At 40.0% G+C, this 21,467-nt stretch overlaps 1 protein-coding gene and 1 long non-coding RNA gene across 3 annotated transcripts in view; one reads left to right on the top strand and one right to left on the bottom strand.

Moving 5' to 3' along the window:
- The first annotated feature begins 15 nt into the window (after nt 1–15).
- On the top strand, nt 16–12,175 carry LOC132771580 (uncharacterized). Its single transcript, XR_009631093.2, has 2 exons — nt 16–101; nt 11,951–12,175. It is a non-coding gene; the product is annotated as an uncharacterized lncRNA (long non-coding RNA).
- The window catches only part of NPAS2 (neuronal PAS domain protein 2), an 82,340-nt gene continuing 64,359 nt past the window's right edge, over nt 3,487–21,467 (bottom strand). The window contains exons 14-20 of one of the 2 annotated variants that reach the window (XM_060769760.2): nt 20,848–20,957; nt 19,561–19,707; nt 11,918–12,118; nt 10,951–11,141; nt 10,017–10,109; nt 7,039–7,204; nt 3,487–4,736 (exon numbers count right to left, since the gene is read on the bottom strand). In XM_060769760.2, coding sequence (XP_060625743.2) covers nt 4,560–4,736; nt 7,039–7,204; nt 10,017–10,109; nt 10,951–11,141; nt 11,918–12,118; nt 19,561–19,707; nt 20,848–20,957 — 1,085 coding nt within the window. In that variant the 3' untranslated portion in view covers nt 3,487–4,559. Of the gene's footprint in view, nt 4,737–7,005; nt 7,205–10,016; nt 10,110–10,950; nt 11,142–11,917; nt 12,119–19,560; nt 19,708–20,847; nt 20,958–21,467 lie in introns of both variants that reach the window. The other variant, XM_060769759.2, reaches the window with a different exon arrangement.

Here is a 21,467-nt window from a genome sequence, read left to right as displayed (position 1 = left end):
TCCGGTTAAGGCGGCGCCTGGCTTCCTAGAACGGCCGGGAAAGACTTGAAAGGCTCGAAGACGTGAGTGGCCGGAACAATCAGAAGGCGGCCTCTGCTCGGGTACAAACACATAGCATTTTCTTGTATGCGGCTTTCCTACATGGCAGGAAGTTGGACTAGATGGCCATGAGGTCTCTTCCAACTCTAGGATTCTGTGTAGCGTGTAAAGCAGGCCTCGGCCAGCTTGGGCCCTCCAGGTGTTTTGGACTTCAACTCCCAGAATTCCTAGCAGCCTCAGGCCCCTTCCTTAAGCGGCTGAGGGGGAAAAGGAAAGGGTCTGAGGCTGCTAGGAATTCTGGGAGTTGAAGTCCAAAACACCTGGAGGGCCCAAGGTGGCCCAGGCCTGCTCAGTCTACAGTCTTTTCCAAAATCCAGTTTTGCCTCCATTAAGTGGCTGAAGTAGTGTCTCTTACTTTGTTTTTTGGATGTACACAAACTTTGTTTCATGCACAAAATTATTTTTTTGAAACTATATATCTTGAAATACTGTCTGTCCATCTGAAACATAAATGCGTTTATGGCTAAACTTGGGCCACATCTTCAGTATACTTCATTCTGTGTGCCTGTGCAAATACAAGTATCCCAAAATCTGGAATTGAAAACATTTCCGGTCGTGAGTTTTTCAAATGAGGCATACTCGGTCTGTATTATCCATTATTTTCCATGGGATGAGGCCAACACAGGCTCGTGCTACTGAAGACCGACAGGTCACAGGTTCGAATCCGGGGAGAGGTGGATGAGCTCCCTCTATCAGCTCCAGCTACTCATACGGGGACATGAAAGAAGCCTCCCACAAGGATGATGAAAACATCAAATCATCCAGGCGTCCCCTGGGCAACGTCCTTGCGGACGGCCAATTCTCTTACACCAGAAGCGACCTGCAGTTTCTCAAGTCGCTCCTGACATGACCAAAAAAAAAAAAGCAAAATAGCCATACGCATGAGGCTGCTTTTCACATTGTAGGCTGGAGATAAAGCTGAGACTAGGGGTAACAACGGCATCCTATCAGTATAGGTAAAGGTTGTCCCCTGACATTAAGTCCAGTCATTTCTGACTCTGGGGTGTGGTGCTCATCTCCATTTCTAAGCCGAAGAGCTGGCGTTGTCCACAGACACCTCCAAGGTCATGTGGCCGGCATGACTGCATGGAGCGCCGTTACCTTCCCGCCAGAGCAGTACCTATTGATCTATTCACATTTGCATGTTTTCAAACTGCTAGGTTGGCAGAAGCTAGGACTGACAGCGGAAGCTCACGCTGCTCCCCGGAATCGAACCTGCGACCTTTCGGTCACCAAGCTCAGCAGCTCAGCGCTTTAACCCACTGCAACACCAGGGGCTCCAGTATACTCCAGTATTATCCTTACATAAACAAGATTTTTCTATACGACAGTTAGAAAGGAATATACTTAATTTGTTCTCACTCTCAGTGGTCTGCCTGCAGTCATTTCTTTCCTTGTTGAAGACAAGGAATAGAGGTAATGCACATCAAAATTGTGAAAGTCAGCCAGGCTTTTTTTAAAAAAACTTGATGGAATTCTTCAAAAGGGTGTTGTTTCCATGTGGAACTCTATTTATACAGCTCCCTTACAATGAACAGCTGCATAGAGGAGAATGGGTCCACTTCTACATGTTATTGAACACCACAACCCCTACTCCTAATAAAAAAGTATTGTTAGGGATTTATAGTTTTCCAAGGGCAACAAGCTAGAATGAGATAGAACAGCGTCCTCTCTTTTGCATAGAACTCCCAGGCCTCCCCATCACTCCTGGATCTCTCTCTTTCTCCTCTGTAAACTGTATTTTAACCATTTTTTATTACTATAGTGATTCCATATCCTTTTTTGACCAGGGACCACTTTGACCAGGGACCACTCTCCAATGTTAGTACCAAAAGGGTTAAGAATCAGTTTTTGGTCAACTTTAGATTCGGTTTGGTCATTTAGGATGCTGATTCAGAAAATTCAATTGGATAGACCACATCAGCTCTCGTTTCTGATACAGAATGCGTGCTATCCAGTAGTCGCGATCTGCTTGCCCATAGAAAACCATATTTAATAATTTAGAGCTGATGTGGTCTATCCAATGCAATTTTCTGAATCGGCACCCCAAATAAACCCAGAAGCAGGCCTAAAAACAAAGACACCAAGGTGCCCCCACTTCCAGGCACATGAAATGGTATCTCTCAGGGGGAGGGAGGGGGAGGAGAAGAAGCAGTCAGGAGGTTTGTTGTGTCTTTTGTTGGTAGTCAGCCTCTCCCCTCCCGACATCCCTGTTGCCTTGGCACTATAAGAGGGTTTTGCGAGACCAGTTGCTCTTGTTGCAACAATGTAGTAACGGTGAGGCTGCAGACCATATTTTAGTTCTTGGGGACCATTCGGTGGTCCGTGGACCACAGGTTGGGAACCACTGCTATAAATCTATTAAATGTGTTGTATTTTACTTCTGGGACAAAAAAAAAACATTAACCTTTACCTGACCTAGATCAGGAGGCAAATTATACAGCTGTTGTTTCACATTGAGAAATGTTAACACTTCCATATTCTGTCCAAAGCTTAAAAAGATATATTTTTGGCTGGAGTTACACTTAAAAAAATGTACCTGTTCTGACTTACAAATTCAACTTAAGAACAAACCTACAGAACCTATCTTGTTCATAACTTGGGGGCTACCTGTAGTGTACAAAGTGGAATTGTCATCACAAGATGTAGCAATGTCTAATTATCTGGAATGTGATTAGAAAGAGTTCCCAGTGACTCCTCCTGTTACAGTGGACACATCTGGTGGGAAACATCCAGGGTTCATGGGGCGGTTCCAAGCCCCTAAGGTCTTCAAGGGATGCACCTGTTCCTTACTCACCCATTTTTACATATAACATACCTTAGTGCTACTGTGTGTAAGACTGGCTAATTTTAGGACATCTAAACTTGGGGATGTACATGGATCCAGGAAGGATATTAAACAGATTGGATGCATTTTGTCTCCCTCTGATACATAAACTTTCTGTCCTCTACCAGAAACACTGTTCCTTTGCATATCAGTTGCAGAAGATGGCATTATTGCCCTCATGGGTTTTCCATAAACACATAGTTGGTCATCAGTGAAAAGTATGTTAGATGTGAGGGACTTTTTAGCAAGGTTCTTGTGTTCTTAAAAACGCAAATGTTAACAGGTCATAAACCAAACAAGGATATCAATGAGTGTGTAGTGAGCAAACAGTCCCTTATGACAAACAGCAGGTGATGAGACACCACAAATTGGTCTTGACCTACTTGTTTCAAACCAGATGCTGAGTAGGACAAAGGACGACATACCAACCACCGTCGGAAAGCACCCATCTGATCGAGCTGTAGGTCTAATTATTCATTTATTTACATATGTTTACTCACAAAAAACATGAAAAAGCTCCAGACTTGTGAAATGAATGGCTCTTTCAATATACAAAATAATTTCCACATAATACCATATAATTTTATTTTGTATAGAAATAGGTCAGGGTTTTTGTTATTTTTCTTTACAACAGCTCTTTTTTAAACACTACTTATTTTGTAATGACATAAAATATCTCTTAGAAACATCAACATAAAGCATACAAAAGTGCAATGCCTTGGAGGAAAATTCAGTCCTAAATGTAATAATGGAAGAGATATGTAATACAGTTGCAGCATTTTCCCACTTAATGGGCTCTAACACAGTGCATATCCTTCAGGTGTTTGTTCTGTGAACAATTGTGAAGGTTTTGTCCAGTATATAGAAGAGACTCTCTTCAAAGTGCTTAAAAGAGCATGGCTAGTATGTTGAAAGAGTAGCTGCAAATATTTGTTCTTAAGCCCAATGTTTACAGTTGTAATTCAATAAGTAAATGGGAAGCTGCCAAGTGTAATTTATCTTAAACATTAGAAGTAACAAGAGTAGGATGGTAGGTAACAATTTTCTGGTCAAGAGTTTGAGGGTTACAAACTGCAAGGTGATTTTATTTTAAACTAAATGACAATATGCTCTCTCCCATTGGAAGTGCTCATCCGGCCACTGGAGTAAACTTTTCCTTACCAAAAGTGCTAGGTTATGCCTTTTTTGTGCAGTTGTGCAAATAATAATATCAACCATAATAAAAAATAATCTCTCATTCTCTCAATAAATCTCTCTGAACCAGTGCTTTTCATATTAAATGATCAAAATAGTGAAGGCCAAGTAACTTATATTCCCCCTTTTTTTTGGAATAGCCAGAGCATTTTCTGGTCAAAAGATTCAACCGAATCTCCTACTAACACATACCAGTTAGTGCCACCATTTGCATATGATGGTATGTATTAATATCAAGAACACAGTCACAAAACCAGTGCAAACATATGCAAAACGAATCCCCGTTCCTTTTCCTATTGCACTATCCATAAGGGTCTACCCTTAGTAGTCCCTTTAGGTCACAAAGCTTTGAAATGAACACATATGCAAACGCCGACATTTCCTCCTGCCCAGCCACCGCTGAATAAAGCTAAATGTGCACTGATTGTGATGGTGGGATCTACTGCAGACGCTGCTGCATGTTTGAGGATTCAGGCAAGTCAGTGGTTCTTCTGGCAACAGGTGTCTGCTGCTGTGATTGCACATGAAGGTACCCTATGCTTCCTTTCTGTGAAGAGTAGGAAGGTACCACCTGACCATCTGCCTGCCCGCCTTGCAAAGGTCCAGCAGACTGCACCTAGGCACAAAACAGAATCTGGTGAGGTCAAAAGATCAATTTATAACAGAAATATAGTTGGGACAGTCACCCTTTCATATCCACAAATTCAATATAGCCATGGCTTGAAAATCTACTATGCCCGCCCCCCCCCCCCCCCCCGCCAAAATCCAAAAGCAAATCTTGATTTTGCTATCTACATATAAAAATATGTATGCATGTATTTTTCCTATATGACTTGATGGATCTGGACCAAATTTGGCAGACTTTATCCAACTTAAAATATTGGTGGGGTTTCATCTGAAAAAACATCCACCCCTTTTGTGGCTAGAGCTCCAAAAATTTGGGAGCACACAGATGCAACCACAAAAGAGAGGACGACGATGAAGGGGGTTGCCTCTAATTCATACCATTAATAAAATAAATAAAGTTATTATTATTATTATTATTATTATTATTATTATTACTATTATTAGATACACAATAAGATTAGTCCACAGCAAACAAGATCACTAAGCTGGCTTCTGTATTCAATCACACATTGGACATTTCCCAAGTGTCTAGGACTGTGTGATGTATTGGCGAATAATGCATGCAGAGTCGAGTAGGGTCGCCTTTTGCAGCTGACAGATGGTAATTTTGTCAGTGCCGATTGTTTATAATCACAGACCAAGGTCTTTAGGAACTGTACCCATGTGCTGATAACCACTAGGATGACCTTTAGTGGCTTGTGCCAGTCTTTCCAGTTCAAAAAGTTGTTGTTGTTGTTGTTGTTGTTATTATTATTATTCCACCAAGAGCCTATACAAATAAACACCCACAACTCATGGTTTATCGGATTTTCTGTCCAATAATTTGGTCTGCTTTTCTGTCTTCCGTTACCAATGAATGCTGCCTCACCCTCTTTTCTTAGCCATGACTCTAAATGTTACATGGCAATCAGGTTTTCCACTAGTAAAAATATTTGCAGCACAATCTTGAGCTTGTTTATTTGGAAATAAGTACCACTGGTACTTACTGCCAACTAACTACATTAAGGACTACAGCCCACGTTGCCAATAATGGTCTCCTGTGGACAAATTTCGTCATATTTAGAGAGGGAGAATTCTTCTCTATATTTGGGCTTTTTTGAATTTGACCCTTAAATTCACAACTGATGTTTACTATTCTTCTAGAAGACCTGTTTTTGAAGTGCAGTGTATTTACTACAATGCCAAGAGCAACCAGTGACAGGTTATCATTGAGGGATTTTTTTGTGTAGCAAAAGGAAAAAAACAAAGGAACAAGTAGGTAATTTGGATCCAGAAAACAAAAGGGAATCTACTTAACAGAAACAATGTGTTAAAATAAGATTTAGAAAGTGACTATGTGCAGTTGCCTCCATAATCAAGTTTAAACAAATTGATGTTTTTAATGAAGCACATAAAATGTGAGAAGGTTTTTTTTTTCCATTTACAACGTCACAATCTCCAAATAGCTAATTTTTCCAGTAATATTCCATACTATAGGTACAATTAACTGGCTAAGTCTTTTGTATTTGAATGAATGGATCCCTATAGGAGCATTGCCCAGTGGCTGTACCATAATGTGTTATTACCGAATGACAGCACACATGGATTCTAAACAATTAACAAAACAGAGAGAAAGCTAATAATTCACATTTTCTGTAGAATTGTGAAGAAGTAGAGCCATTTTCTTTCAATTTCCCCCATCTAATGGTAAATTTTGTACAATTCATATTATTCTTCTAATACTAAAACCTGTACTAATGAGTGCAGTTAAATAAATGCTTTGTAAAATAAATAAAATGCTTTTCACTTCAAAATCTTAATAGAAATTCCATTTACACATACATAAAATTGAATGAAAACCAGTTCACTATTTAAAGCCCTTTTATCCAATCAATGGAAGGTTTTAGATGGAAAATTATGTGTGCTCTTGGATGCATATCAACATCACTGTGCCCAATTTATATGCAGGAACCATTTGCTCTGTGTGTGTGTAAGAAAAAGAGAGTGATTGAGTGTGTGCGTGTGTGTGAGAGAGAGGGGGGGGGGAGGGAAGAAAACAGAGAATGCAACCAAGGGATTTGTAACTTGAGATGCAACACACACCCAATCCTGAACCATTCTCAAACTACAGTATGTTGTGGGAAATGGACAGAATTTATGACATAATATACAGCACCGCCTGCCTTTGGTAAAAACTTGTTGGTAACAATGGACTACTTCTCTTTGAAACATTTATCTGCCGTCCCTTCAACTAGAAAAAAACATTCAGGGCGGCTTACCCATTAGATCATGTAATTTCTGTTCCAGCCCACCTGCAGGTAGCTTTGCTGCTGCTGTTGCTGTTGCTGCATAGGTTGCAAAGCCGAAGCCTGAGAAGTCTGTGTTTCTGAAAACCTGGGGTGTAACAGCACTATAGGCGCACTGTTGTTGGAAGCTTGCATTTCCAAACTTTGGAATGCCTGAAGGCTTTGAGAATATCTGTTAAATGAAACAGGTCAAAGTTTTCCAGCTAATACAATATAGATATCAAAGTATAGTTCATTATGGAGAATGATTGGGAAAATAACAGTCTATGTACCGTATTTTCTGGCATACTAGATGACTTTTTAATCCTGGAAAATCCTTGCTGAACTTGGGGGTTGTCTAGTACACCGGGTATAAAAAAACCCACTTTGGGTTGAGTCCAGGGAGGCGGGCAGCTGCCCTGTGCTGGAGCAGGGTTCCCAAAGCAGAAGTACTTGCTGCGTTCCTCCAGCACTGCTTGTCTCCCGCTGCTGGGCTTCATCTTCACCAAGGGGCTCCTCCGCTCCAGGTCCACCTCGGCTGTCAATGCGGCGGTGGAGGAGATGGAGATATACTCGCTGGATGGCTGCATTGCTTCCTCCTCCTCCACTACCACCACACAGACAGCCGAGGCGGACCTGGAATGGAGGGGCTCCTCAGTAAAGCTGAAGTCTGGCAGCGGGAGATAAGTGGAACCCAAGGGCTGCCCTCTAGCACCGCTTGTCTCCCGCTGTCAGGCTTCAGCTTCACTGAGGGGCTCCTCCACTCCAGGACCACCTCAGCTGTGTGTGCAGCAGCAGTGGAGGAGGAGGAAGGGACAAGGCCATCTGGCGAGTATATTGCCTCCTCCTCCGCTGCGACATGGACAGCCAAGGTCGGCATAGAGTGGAAGAGCCCCTTGGTGAGGCTGAAGCCCAGCAGCGGGAGACAAGTGGCACTGGAGGAGCACAGCATATAAAACAATATACATAAAACATAGGAACTAAGCATAATGACAGAGAGACAGAGGGCGGGCCACATGTACATAAAATGATTTAAAAACTCTGGGTGAGATAAGGGGGGAGAACTAATTGTAAGGATGAACTCATAGATAGGAAATTAAGCCAACCTTCCTATGGGGGGGGGGGGGACACTCCTGGGACAAGAACATTGGAGGGGCAGTAGCATAAAATTGGATCCATCTTGTTTTGGATCCAAAACAGGAAGTGACGAGCGTGGCGGTTGGCTGGCTGTGGTGGGGCCTGGCTGCCAGTGGAGGGGAGGCTATGGAGCCGAGAAGCCGCCTGAAAACCCAGGTAAGGCGGCTTTGGGGTCTGAAGGGGCTGGCAAGAGGGGCAGTCTAATAGGGCGAGTATATCCAAAAATTGAATTTTTAAATTGAAAAGTTGGGGGGTTGTCTTATGCACCCAAAAAAATACGGCACATAAGATGGCTAACCAACATACACACATTTAAAAAAATACCTACCTTGTTCACTGCATACAGATTATTTGCTTTCTCTCTTCACCAGGGGTTCTCAAACTCAGGCCCGTGGGTCAGATGTGACCCTCCAAGGTTATTTGCCTGACCCCACCCTAAACCTTAACCTTAAAGTCACCCTAAGTGTGAAACGACTTGAAGGCACACAAAAACAATCCTAATTACCATGACCATCTCATCAGCCAAAAGCAGGTTCACACTTACTGTTGGAATACTGGCAGTCCCCAAGTTTCGAACATCTGAGCAACTCCTAGATACAAACCGGGGGGGGGGGGGGGGGAGAGGAGGCAGCTTCCTGTTCTTCCCCAGCCAAGGTGAAGGAGGCTGGTGTAGGGACCTCAGAACAGGTTATTTCGCCCCTTGTCTCCAATTTTGATTTCCTGCCAGTCTCCCCTGCCCTTCACCAGAGCCTTGGCTGAGGAGAATGTGAGGGAGACTGTCAGCAAGCTCCTTCCATTCTTCTGGAGCCAACTGGCTTAAATTTCATTTAAATATGTAGCTGTTCCAACTTACAAACAAATTCAACTTTAAAACACTACACTATTTGAACTACAAATAAGATATGTACAGTGTGCATAGGAAATCATTCATGGTTTTTTTTTTCAAACTACAGTTCACCCCTGCCCTCCTCGTCTGAGAATTGTGAACCGTCCCTCTGCTTAAAAAGTTTGAGGACCCCTGTTCTACACACATCTTTGCACATGCAAACACTTGGCACATTCACACAGTGTGCCCACATTCTCTAAGCAATCTTTTGAAATAATGGGGTTTTGCGGGCTTGGGGTACTGTGAAAGGAGCAGCGAAAGGCTGTATAAAGGATCCAGGTATGCAGGCTGTTTGTCCCCAGATTAGATGATGTTTCAAGCATCAGGACCCAAGTGTGTAGACATTTTAAAAACATATTTTCCCCCAACAGCATATACAGTTAACTCTTTTGAGAACAGTATCTAAGCAAGGAGCAAGAAAGGAGAAATTATTGATGTCTTAATGCACTGTATATGTAAAATCATTAAGAATGTTAACATTTTACATAATTGCTAATCTAAAGTAACAATAAGCATAATAATAAGATGCTTCCCATCTAGTTTAGAACTTTCCCTGCTTAAGACAGATTAAACTTATAATTCTGTTTTTTTCTATCCACTTAAGTATATTTGGTTTTATTTTTTAAAGAACATCTTAAACTTCTTTCTGAAACCAATAGTTTTCTCAAGAACAAGATGAAGAGATGAAACTGCATTGAGTCGCCGACTTAGGCTGAAAAATGCGGTATAGAAGTAAAGCAAATAAATAAATAATAAATAAATGAATGAGGCAGCTGAGATCTGTGAAAACTAGAGATGTCAACTGTAAGAGAGACAGTAAAGATTACATTATTATTCTGTCTCTGACAATCTGCTTAATTGAAATACTACTTCTAAATGACCTGTAATTTCATGATATCATGAAATCAATATGATTTCAATACATCTTAATTACCTATGTATGCATATATAGACTTTCACTGTATACATATTCAGGACATACTTTGCTTGGCGTCCAACTGCATTAACATCTGGTGATTGCCTTGCATGGCATGACCCAGGCATCATTGGCTGAATAGGTTGACTCAGTAAGAGTCTGGAAAACAGGAAATGAGAGAAAATTAGCATCGGTGAAAATCAGTAACTTTAATACACTGAAAAGGGAAGACAATTGTTTTGCATAAGATAATTTCATGTTTGGAGATATTGAGAGCTTTTAAATGAGATTGGGCCAACTTTAATTAGTTCTAGAATAAAACACAGTTAAAATCTTATCAATCGCACTCATGGCCTACTCAGTCTCATAGCAGGATGTCCATTCTGTATTAAAGCCTAATTCCAATTGAAGACAAAGTAGAGAAAAGCCACTGAATCAGTTGTATTGTTCTTTCAAATGCCTTGTATACACTTGCAAAAAAAAAAACCAAACAAAACAAAACAAAACCCTGGACTCACCTCAAATAGAAAGCTGGCTGTCCTCATGATGCACAAGCAACTTCTGGTGTGTCTCATGGGGGTTGTTGTTGTTGTTGTTGTTATTTATTATTATTATTATTATTATTATTATTATTATTATTACAACAAGATTAGTACACAGCAAACAAGATCACTGTGCTGGCTGTTGTATTGGATCACACGTTGGACACTTCCCAAATGTCTAGGACTATGTGAAGTATCAGTGAATAATGCATGCAGATCCCATTGCAGATTGCAATTTTGTCAGTGCTGATTGTGTTTAAGTGCAGGACAAGATCTTTGTTGTTGTTGTTGTTGTTGTTGTTATTATTATTATTATTATTATTATTGCTTTTTGTTCTGTTTAGGCAAAGTCAGGGGATACTCCAGAAGTAATAACCCAAACATGGAGCTACAGATTCTGCAGTAATGACAATGACAATTTGCACTAAAAACACAGCAGTTTCTCACACTTCTTTTACCTTAACTGTCGGTCATGACCAAAATCTGAAGTATTGTGCTGCTGAGTGCTATCCTGTAGAATGGCAGGAGGTGGAGCTATGCTCAAGGATTGTGGGAGCACAGAGGTCTCCCTAAATTGGGAAGACAAATTGTTTGAAGAAGAACGGCAGCCCTCTTGAAGCCCTTGTGAAGTAGCCACAGATTCCAGGTCCTAAAATAGCCACAATGTTTAGGGAGTATTATCCAAGGATACAACATTAAAAAAATTAGACACACTTTAACAAAATTATACGTGTGATTTAATTCACTCTTTCTTTTAATAAAAAAAATGACTGTTAGTAAATTATGTGAGATGCTATTATAGTTGCAAATACCACATTTCTTCCATTCTAAGACACCCTCGATTGTAAGATGCACACTAATTTCAGTACCACCATCCACAACAAAACTCATAAGATGGATCTGCAATTCTAAGATGCATCACGTTTTTGAGGTGTGGGTCTTAGAATAAAAAAACCTACAGTAATCCTGTCACATACACTGCCCATGTCCATTGACCTTTTGGGAATATTCCTAACAGTCAAGGGTATCATTGTTTTATGTCCTAATCTCAGCCAATTACACCATTACAATTTTTGCCAACTTGGAAATGATGTTCCATGACTTTCATGTCACATCTCTGCCAACTATAACATTAGTATATTTTCTAATTGGGACCCCAGAGAGTATTTTAAAGATAAGTAAGTGCCCCAGAACAATATTTTAGACAAAAATTGTATTAATTAAAACTGGGAAGGAATGGGAATTATGGGGTTGGTAGATCCAGGGCCTCATAATTCTATCCACTGCCCCTTAAATTGCAAGGATCCTTTTATAGTGAAATGTTGTGTTTGGAGTGTGAGGGCCAAAGGGGAGGCTATTTTTGCCTTATGGACTGGATTTTGTCGATTCTTGCTATAAGAAAATTGCAGATTTCTGTGTACTGACCTGATTCGATAACACATTTTCTTCTCTTAATAGCTGATGTTCAACTGTCTGAGAAGCTGTAACCTGCCCTTGAAGAGGAGGCCTTGCAATGACCTGCTCCTCATGCTGCTGCTGAAGTGGCTCAACCACTGACTTCCTCTCCGGTTCTGACTGCTGTGGACTATTGAAATTCAGAGCTGCCGTTGGCTGCTGTAAAAACACCTGGAAGTCAAAAATAACAAAAAGTTCCTGCTAAGTATATTAGAGCAAGAAATTGAACTTCTTTTCCAAGTTGTTATTTCTTGAGTAATATTTATAAATTGGGGAGTCGGAAGGCTAAACCTGATCCAATTGTAGAAAATATTTATGAATTTGATGTATGGATTAAGCAACTTCTGCAGGTCTGAGAGCTACATACACCTCACGCTCCCTGTTCACAGTCCTGTATCTGTATCTATATTTATATCTTGATGGTTGGGTGGTTATGTATGTGCACACACACATGCACACATACATAACTTTAAAAGGCCGGGGGAATGCCATACATTTTCTTCCATGCTCTCAACTGATTTTAAGCCCAGTAGCCACTATGATTTGAAAAAATGTATCCCATTCTCCATATTATTTAATTAATTATTTGAAACATTTATATTCCACCCTTCTTACCCCGCAGGGGACTCGGTGAAGCACAACATATATACGGCAAGCATTCAATGCGTAAAACCATAAATATACACAAACATTAAAATCACTTATATCCACTTTAAAAATCAGTTGCTTAAAAACAATCTCGGGTTATGATGGGCTTTCTGCCCATTTTTGTCAAATGATGTAGAACATTGCCAAAAACCCTGGGGAAGTTGCACATAAGTTACAGGTTAAATATTGGTATCCCATGACTAGAAGAACCTAGAGCATTTTTAAAGTGTATATACATAGTTTATTCATTCATTTCCCTATTTTCTTCTGAAACTGAAGCTCCAGGGTGCTTCTCATCAATATTTACTTTAAGAGGTGCCTATAGAAATTTAAAAGCTGTTTTATTTATTTCTTTATTTATATCCCACTTTTTTCTATTGCTGTGATTCAAAGCGGTATACAATGGTTAAAAACAGAAATTACATAACATAAATTCAAACAAAAAACATGATAAACCAAACACACAAATTGCACACTACATAAAACCATATATAACAAATCAATAAATTATGACATATACCATTAAAAATTTCCTGAACTGAGGTTATCCATAAAACAGATTGTACTAAGATCCTAAAACATCATTTCCATTAGCATTTCCATTGGGCCAAGTAACAACATTGCAAAGTCTGAGATAGCGTTCAAAGATGGATAATACCAGTAAGTATCTGGCGGTTGCCTATTATAAGTCGTCAGGAAAGGCCTGGTTCCACAAAAAGGTTTTAATTTGCAAATGAAAGGCCAATAAGCAGGGGACCGATTGCACTTCTCTAGGATGGGAGCTCCAGAACTACGGGGCCACCACCAAGAAGGCCCTCACTCCCATTCCCCCCAATTGCACTTGTGGCGGGGATGGGACCAGGAGAAGGGCCCCTCCTGGTGATCTGAGGGCTCGTAGGAGGAGATGCAGTCCCTCAAGAAGTCTGAGCCTGAACTGTTTCGGGCTTATCGAAACTAAAAAAAACCCTGTAATGTTAAAGCAAAATGAATGAAGTCAGGCAGGGCTTTTCCCACACAATCACTTAACCTGTATCTGGGACTAGTAAAAATGACATTTACCCAAGAATGCTTGACATTTCTACTGCTCAGTTTCTAAGTGGAAATCCTGGATTATGAAAAACCTTTTACTCTGTGAATTCTGGGGCAGATGCAGTGAGAAATAGTTCAATTGTGGCCTGAGCTTCAAATACAAAATATAAAATTTAAACTGACAGTGGGAAAAATGCTAGCCATAGTTAGAAAATCAACATCAACATTGACACTGAAATACAACACCGTCTGAGCTCTGCAAGTGCAGCATTTTTCCGATTGAAGCAGAGTGTTTGAGGACAAGGACATCCGTAGGGAGACCAAGGTGCTTATTTATAAAACTATTGTCCTCCAAACCCTGCTATATGCCTGTGAAACGTGGATTGTCTACAGACATCACACTCAACTCCTAGAATGATTCCATCAGCGTTGCCTCCAAAAAAAATCCTGCAAATCTCTTGGGAAGACAGATGGACAAATGTCAATATGCTAGAAGAAGCAAAGACCACCAGCACTGAAGCGATGCTCCTATGCCATCAACTCCGCTGGCCTGGCTACGCTGTCCAAATGCTCGATCACCGTCCCCCAAAATAGTTACTATAATACCAACTCAAGAACGGGAAATGTAATGGTGAACAGAAAAAGAGATTTAAAGAAGGTCTTAAAGCCAACCCTGAAACCTGTGGCATAGACAATGAGAACTGGGAAGCCCTTGCTCTTGAGTGCTCTAACTGGAGGTCAGCTATGACCAGCAGTGCTGCAGAATTCAAAGAAGCATGATGGAGGGTAAAAGGGAGAAATGTGCCAAGAGGAAGATGAGTCAAGCCAACTCTGACCAGGACCGCCTTCCACATGGAAACCGATGTCCTCACTGTGGGAGAACATGTGGATCAAGAATAGAACCCACCGCCAAGACACTACACTTGGAGCACCATCATCCTCGGGCTACAAGGGATCACCTAAGTAAAGTAAAATACTAGCAAAAATGATATTTACCTTTAAAAAATTGACATTTCTACTGCTCAGTTTCTAAGTGAAAACCCTAAATCATGAAAAACCTTTTACTCTGTGAATTCTGGGGCAAATGCAGTGAGGAATAGTTCAGGTGTTGCCTGAGCTTCAAATACAAAATATAAAATTTAAACTAACAGTGGGAAGAATGGTAGCAATATTTAGAAAATCAGATCAGTGATGGATTCAGGCATAACATTCATTCTCCAGACTCTTAATTCACCAGACCTCTGACATATACTTGTTATTATCATAAACAATTGAAGGAAAAAAATAAAAACATGCTATTAAACTGCAGCTGCCACTTTGTTTGTGGAAAAGCAACTGCCTGGGCAATTAAATGAGAGAAATGATGGGTGGTTGTCATTATCTCTACCTCTCTGACATAATCACATTTTCCTGCTTCAAATCCTCCTCCCCACCTTCTTATCCTTTGTGGAGTTCCAGATGTATATTTGCATGAACAAGCCTATGTCTGAAACGACCAAAAGAGGAGCTGATTGAAGCTGGCGTTGCAGGAGGAAAGAGAAATTTAGCACTCATCCTCAACCATTCTGCGTATCCTCTGAAAACACCCTCCTCTTATGCAGTTCCCTGGGAAAAGCTGCCACTGAGGCTTAAATCAATATTTTTCTTAGCAATGGGGAGTTTGGTTCCAACATACAGGCTCTAATCATAACCCTATACTTCTTCACTCTCTGGGGAAGCAACGTCTTTTTACCAGGTGAGATTATATGGTTATGCCGTCTTCTAGAAATAATTCACCAGTGTGTTAAAAAAATATGTGATTAAGGAATATATCTAGAAATGTGAAAATATAGCAGAAAACAACAACAATTAAACAAGAAGAGACGATCTAAGGATGGAGCACAAACAAAAAACAATAATTATTTATACTTTCACATACAACTGTACTAAAACTAAGCATAAAGCTATTATGGAAACCAGAGTAACTACATATTCAGGATATGATGAAATATGGGCATCTTATTATAGGAAACAGGAGTCATGCATTTCAATATCAAATACATTGCCAGAAATTGCCTCCAGTCCATCAGTCATATTTCATCTATCCTTGAAAATTATGTGTAATTATAGAGTCTACATAAGGACAGGAATAATACAAGCTGCAGGCCATATGTGACCTTGCAGGCAATGCTTTGAAGACCCAGGATCATTCTCGCCCATTTTTCCTGCTTTTTGAATGATCACACTGTGGAAGAGTGCAAGCCTTTTTTGCAACAGCACATAGTTTCACACATAAACACTTTGGTGTAGCAGGAAACCCAGTGTGCAAAAGATTTGTTTTCTCAGCCTATGAGTGTCAATGTTAAAACACCCCCATAAACTGTCATTAGGCTTTCACAGAGGTGTATGTGTGTGTGTGTGTGTGTGTGTTATCCAAAACTCCATTTGTGCAGAAACGCCATGGGTTAAGTTAAAAAAAAAACACACCCAAAAAACAGTGTGGATGTTTATGTGAAATTACTGTGAATTATGAAAAACGTTGTTGTTTGAACATCAGTCTTTTTGTTGAAACTAATTTTCACCAAACGTGCCAAAGTGTGACACATAATTTAAAAATGCATAAAAGCTGTCATGATCTCATTGGAGGGTCAGCTTTTTTAATTCTTTGTATTGGAACAGAAACATAAAATAAATGAAGAGTTACAACCCTAAACTAGAAATTGCCCTGCTTGGAGCAGAACCATGGAAATCAATGGGAAAATTTTTCCATGACTAACTTAAGTCCCATTGATATCAGTGGATCTACTCTGAATTTATTTAGATCCAACTCATTATGTATATCTAATACATATTATTAGATGTACATAATGAGTTGGATACGTATTTCCCAGATTGCATAGCTAAGGCCCCTTCCACACTGCCCTTATATCCCAGGATCTGATCCCAGATTATCTGTTTAGGGTGGATTATATGAGTCTCTACTACCAGATAATATGGGGTAAATGGATAATCTGGGATCAGATCCTAGTATATAAGGGCAGTGTGGAAGGGGCCTTAGCTATGCAATCTGGGAAATACCATTATGGGAGGGAATATAAAGTCAAGAACTTGTATATAAAAATGTGGGACAAGTGCTCCACAGATGTTACTGGACCACACTTCTAAGTAGCCCTCACCAGCACAGCTAATGATGAGCAAGAAGTGCAGGCCAACATTTCAAAGGGTGCAGTTGTCCACCCTATTATATGACATCCATTAAATAATAATAGATGTCATATAATAATAATAATAATAATAAATAAATAAATAAATAAATAATGATTTTGGAGTTGGGGAAACCGAAATCCAAACTTTACTAGACTAGCAGTCCTCAACTAGGTTTCCAAATGTTGAACCAACTCCCACAATCCCCAGTTTGTGTTTCCAGTGTCGAGGGCCTCTCTTTCGTTTCTACAGATGGAGGTCTGATTTTCTCGATTTCTGAGGGATTCTAGAAGTTGTAAAGAGAACTTCTCCCAACTCTCTTATTTATCGTGTCATCAGCAACCACTGAATTACAATTCTAACAGAGCAAAACAAACACACAGATTAAAAAGAAAAAGGAAAAAAACACACAGCTCTCCCAACTCTCTGATTGTAAGTAACTCTTAAGTAGATATGTCAAAAAAGTAAAGCAGAAGCTCACATATGTGTCAGCACAAACCTCAGGACGATTTCTGCAGAGTGTCAAGACGTGAGAGGCACATTACTAATCTCTTCTAATTGGCAGTCTTGTTAGTATTCTCAGAAAAGAAGTAAAAAACATGAAAGCACAACAGCTCTCAGATCTGGAAACAGACAGCACCATATTTAAAAAAGATATGAGAAAAAAGCTTTTCTGTATGTGCCCTTTAGAAAACAGGCATTTTGAACCATCTGTGATGATCAAACAGGAAACTCGTTATCACCAACAGCAATTATTTTTAAAAAGATATCACAAGAAAAGACAGGAAGCTGAATTTATAGCTAAAAGACATTTCTTTCAGAAAAATAAACTGATCTGTAAATTACTGTTTTATGGATATTGCCATCTGTAAATTTCTAGTCCTGATGGGATTCAAGCCTTAAAACTGTTTGGTTGGATATAATGATAGGCAGTGCAATAATATCAAGACAGTAAAAGTTCTCACTCTGTTAACAAATGGATTAAGATACAAAAAATAAATTCACAACAACACACGAAAGGGTTATATAGTTCAATAACCTGAGGAAAAGTGTGGCTGCATCAGTAGTGTCACAAACGCAATGTGTGTGAGACGGTAATATTTACTGCTTACTGTTCACTTCCAACTCTAATTTAAATTGCTTGTCATTAAAACATTTTTAAAAAGGGACAACTGAAAAACATTTAATTTCACACCAATCCCATTTTAATGAGCACTATTAAGGTTGTCACATTATCTGTGTTTCCTCCATCAGAGATGTGCTAGATGTTAGCAACCGAGTGGGACCTTTTGTGGCAGTCTTCCTATACAGAAGCACCCAAGTTATGGGCTGCCCCTTTCAAAAAAGTCTACTTGGCATAAACATCATTTTCCAGGCATCAGATAAAAACATTTTTGCAGACATTTTAAATTTTGTTACTGATATTCATATGACTATTAAATAGTTGTAAAATATTTTTATAATTGCCTAGGTAAAGATAAAGGTTTTCCCCTGACATTAAGTCCAGTCGTGTCCGACTCTGGGGGTTGGTACTCATCTCCATTTCTAAGCCAAAGAGCCGGCATTGTCCATAGACACCTCCAAGGTCATGTGGCTGGCATGACTGCATGGAGCGCCGTTGCCTTCCCGCCAGAGTAACCTATTGAGTTACTCACATTTGCATGTTTTCGAACTGCTAGGTTGGCAGAAGCTGGGTCTAACAGCGGAAGCTCACGCTGCTCCCTGGATTCGAACCTGTGACCTTTCGGTCAACAAGTTTAACAGCTCAGCAGTTTAACCCACTGCGCCACCGGGGGCTCCAAATAATAATTGCCTCCAAACCCCTTTTTTGTCATTTGACAACTCTTTCGATGTCCTGCCCTCCAATTTTTTTACAGTGTTGGTTACTCCACCACAGTTAAGTTCTGCAATAAGAAGTTAGGCCAGTTAGGGATAGAGGCAGTTGTTGCAGGGAAAACCCAGAGTAGTGATGTACGGCTTTAAAGCAGAGGTTCACAGATTCCACAACTTTTGCAGATTTGGGATTTTACTCTATTTCACTGCATAGACTACAAGGCCACTCCTAAATATGCCCATTTAAGCAAATGTGCCAAGTTCAAGACTTGCAGGCCAAATTTGTGGCCCTCCAGATGCTGGACTCCAACTTCTGTATTCTACACTATCAGACATCAATACTAGAGCTGAGGAAATTGTGATACAGTCACATCTGCAAGGCTGCAGTTTCTTCTGTTTAGTCAAGATAGTGGGGTTTGAATTTATATACAAGGCTTGTGCATATGATGTCTGACTTTAAGAAGTCTATAACATTTCCCCAACTTCAGAGCCACAAGTGCTGCTGTGTTGCATTTACCATTATCCCCAGTCAGCATGGCAGATAATTAGAAGTGATGGGAGTTCAAGAATATCTGGGGACCCAAATTGGGTAAAAACTAAAGGGTACTGATAACTATGTAAAAGGTTATAGTGGTCCCTCCGTATCCACAGATGTTCCATCCATGGATTCAATGGCCCTTTGAAGACAATCATAATACTGATGTGGCTCTCAATGAAAATGAGTTTGATACCCCTGCCTTAATATAATGAATATGTAAGTGAAGTTGTTGCAAAGAGGGAGCTCCACACCCTAATCCAGCAGATCATGAGCATTAAGGTGTTCTGTGCATAGAAATCTATTTCTGCTGTGGGATTTCACCTCACTGGAACATAACAAACCCATCTGGGAAAAGGTGTTATTTGGAGTTTCTCCTGCTGACCTGCATGTTGGAGTCCTGTACCATGCACAGCTGTTCCTGGATTTTCTGCAGTTCTTCCTGCTGCCACTGAATGTTGGCTTGGAGTTGTCGAGTCCGATGCTCAAGCTGGTCCTTGATGTTTTGGAACATGCTAAACTGAGCACAGAGCTTAAATAATAAAATAAAGAGCTATGTTATTTTACTGCTAGGTATAGTAGCTGTTATTATATAAGCTGTCCTAGATAACAAGTGTGCAAAATAACATAAATTGGTACACTTTACTATACATGCCTTTCTCCTGAGGCCACCATGGAACCATTCCCATTTGTTAGATAATGCAAGCCTCTTCCCTAGAATGCCAGTTCTTAAAGTAGAAAGTTTTTCCTTTGTTTTCATTATTATAAAATAATAATTAGAATCCTCCAATCAGAAATGCATTTTGTCTTTTAAATCACCCTCTTAGAACATTTATTTTTATCCATGAGAGAACAATGAAAGGACTGCATCACTGGATAAATGAACCTCATGTTGAGTTGATAGAATCCATTTTCTCAAAGTTAAAACTTCTTGGAAGACTTGGTTTTTATTTGAAATTGGATACAGCAAATTATGTTGCTCCCATGCACCTCCAAAATGAAATGACACTGACTGGAAGAATATAATTTAATTGTTAAATCACTATTTTAAATTTAGTCCACACCATGGTAAAGTAAAGGTAAAGGTTTCTCCTGACATTAAGTCTAGTTATGTCTGACTCTGGGGGTTGGTGCTCATCTCCATTTATAAGCTGAAGAACCAGCATTGTCCATAGATGCCTCCAAGGTCATCTATGACGGCATGGAGCACCTTTACCTTCCCGTCAGAGTGGTACCTATTGATCTATTCACAATTGCATGTTTTCAAACTGCTAGATTGGCAGAAGGTGGGGCTAACAGCAGGAATTCACCCCACTCCAGGATTATAAACGCCAACCTTTTGGTAAGCAAATTCAGCAGCTCAGTGGTTGAACCCACTGTGCTGCCAGGGGTTAGACACATACAAATACTTAGCATTATTAAGACCCTGAACTGTAGCCTGCTATGCTATCACTTCCCACTAACGATAGAACCATGGAGGGGCAATTTGAATGTTCTTCCCTCCTTTTGTAGACTTGCAAAATTCTGGGGTTTGTAGTTTAGGGAGGAGCCTTTAACAGCCTCACTAAACTACAAACCCTGGAATTCTGCAGGAGGCAGAAACCGAATTTTAAGTGGATTTATTCTCTAATGTGACGAAGTATGTCTAGTTTCTGTTCACACAGTTCCTTACCTGAACTGGATCTCTGGAAGGCTGGTTAGACCTCTGTATTAATAAATCCTGCTCTACAGTGGATGTTCTTTGCAAAGAAGGCGATTCGGGGATGAGCTTTGTTGTTGTGGCTACAGGAAATTAATTAAATTGGCAATATTTATGACCACAATTTAAACCAGTGTTGTTGAAGTTGTTATAAATATACATTAAAATACTGAAAAATCCACAAAACAAGTCAGTGATAGGATGAAAAACAGCACAAATAAGCCAAAAAAATAAAATAAACAGAATTAGAGGAAAGGGGAAGGGAAATTCATTTTCTCTGGTCTGAATCATAGGCTGCTTCCTCCCACCCATCTCCTTTGTTAATCCTGCCTGCAGCTCTTTCAGATTTCTTACAGAGCAAATGCATTACTGATTCCATCTCAAAAGGATTCCCTGGGCCACACTATTTGCTTTTTTTCTTCTAACGTCTACTTTACTGCTGAACCGAGAGCACTGGATGCTTCTGTGCAAATGTCCTCATGTTGCTTCTAAGATATTCTGGGATCAAAAACGGAACATGCCCATGAAGAAAATTGCACGTACCGAGAGAGTTTATAAGCTTGCTGCTTTTACTACATCCGTTTTCAGTCACT

This window comes from Anolis sagrei, chromosome 3 (assembly GCF_037176765.1).
Source record: "Anolis sagrei isolate rAnoSag1 chromosome 3, rAnoSag1.mat, whole genome shotgun sequence".
In the NCBI taxonomy this organism is placed as follows: Eukaryota; Metazoa; Chordata; class Lepidosauria; order Squamata; family Dactyloidae; genus Anolis; species Anolis sagrei.
The sequence above is the reverse complement of the archived record's forward strand: the minus strand, read 5'-3'. Positions and strand labels throughout refer to the sequence as shown.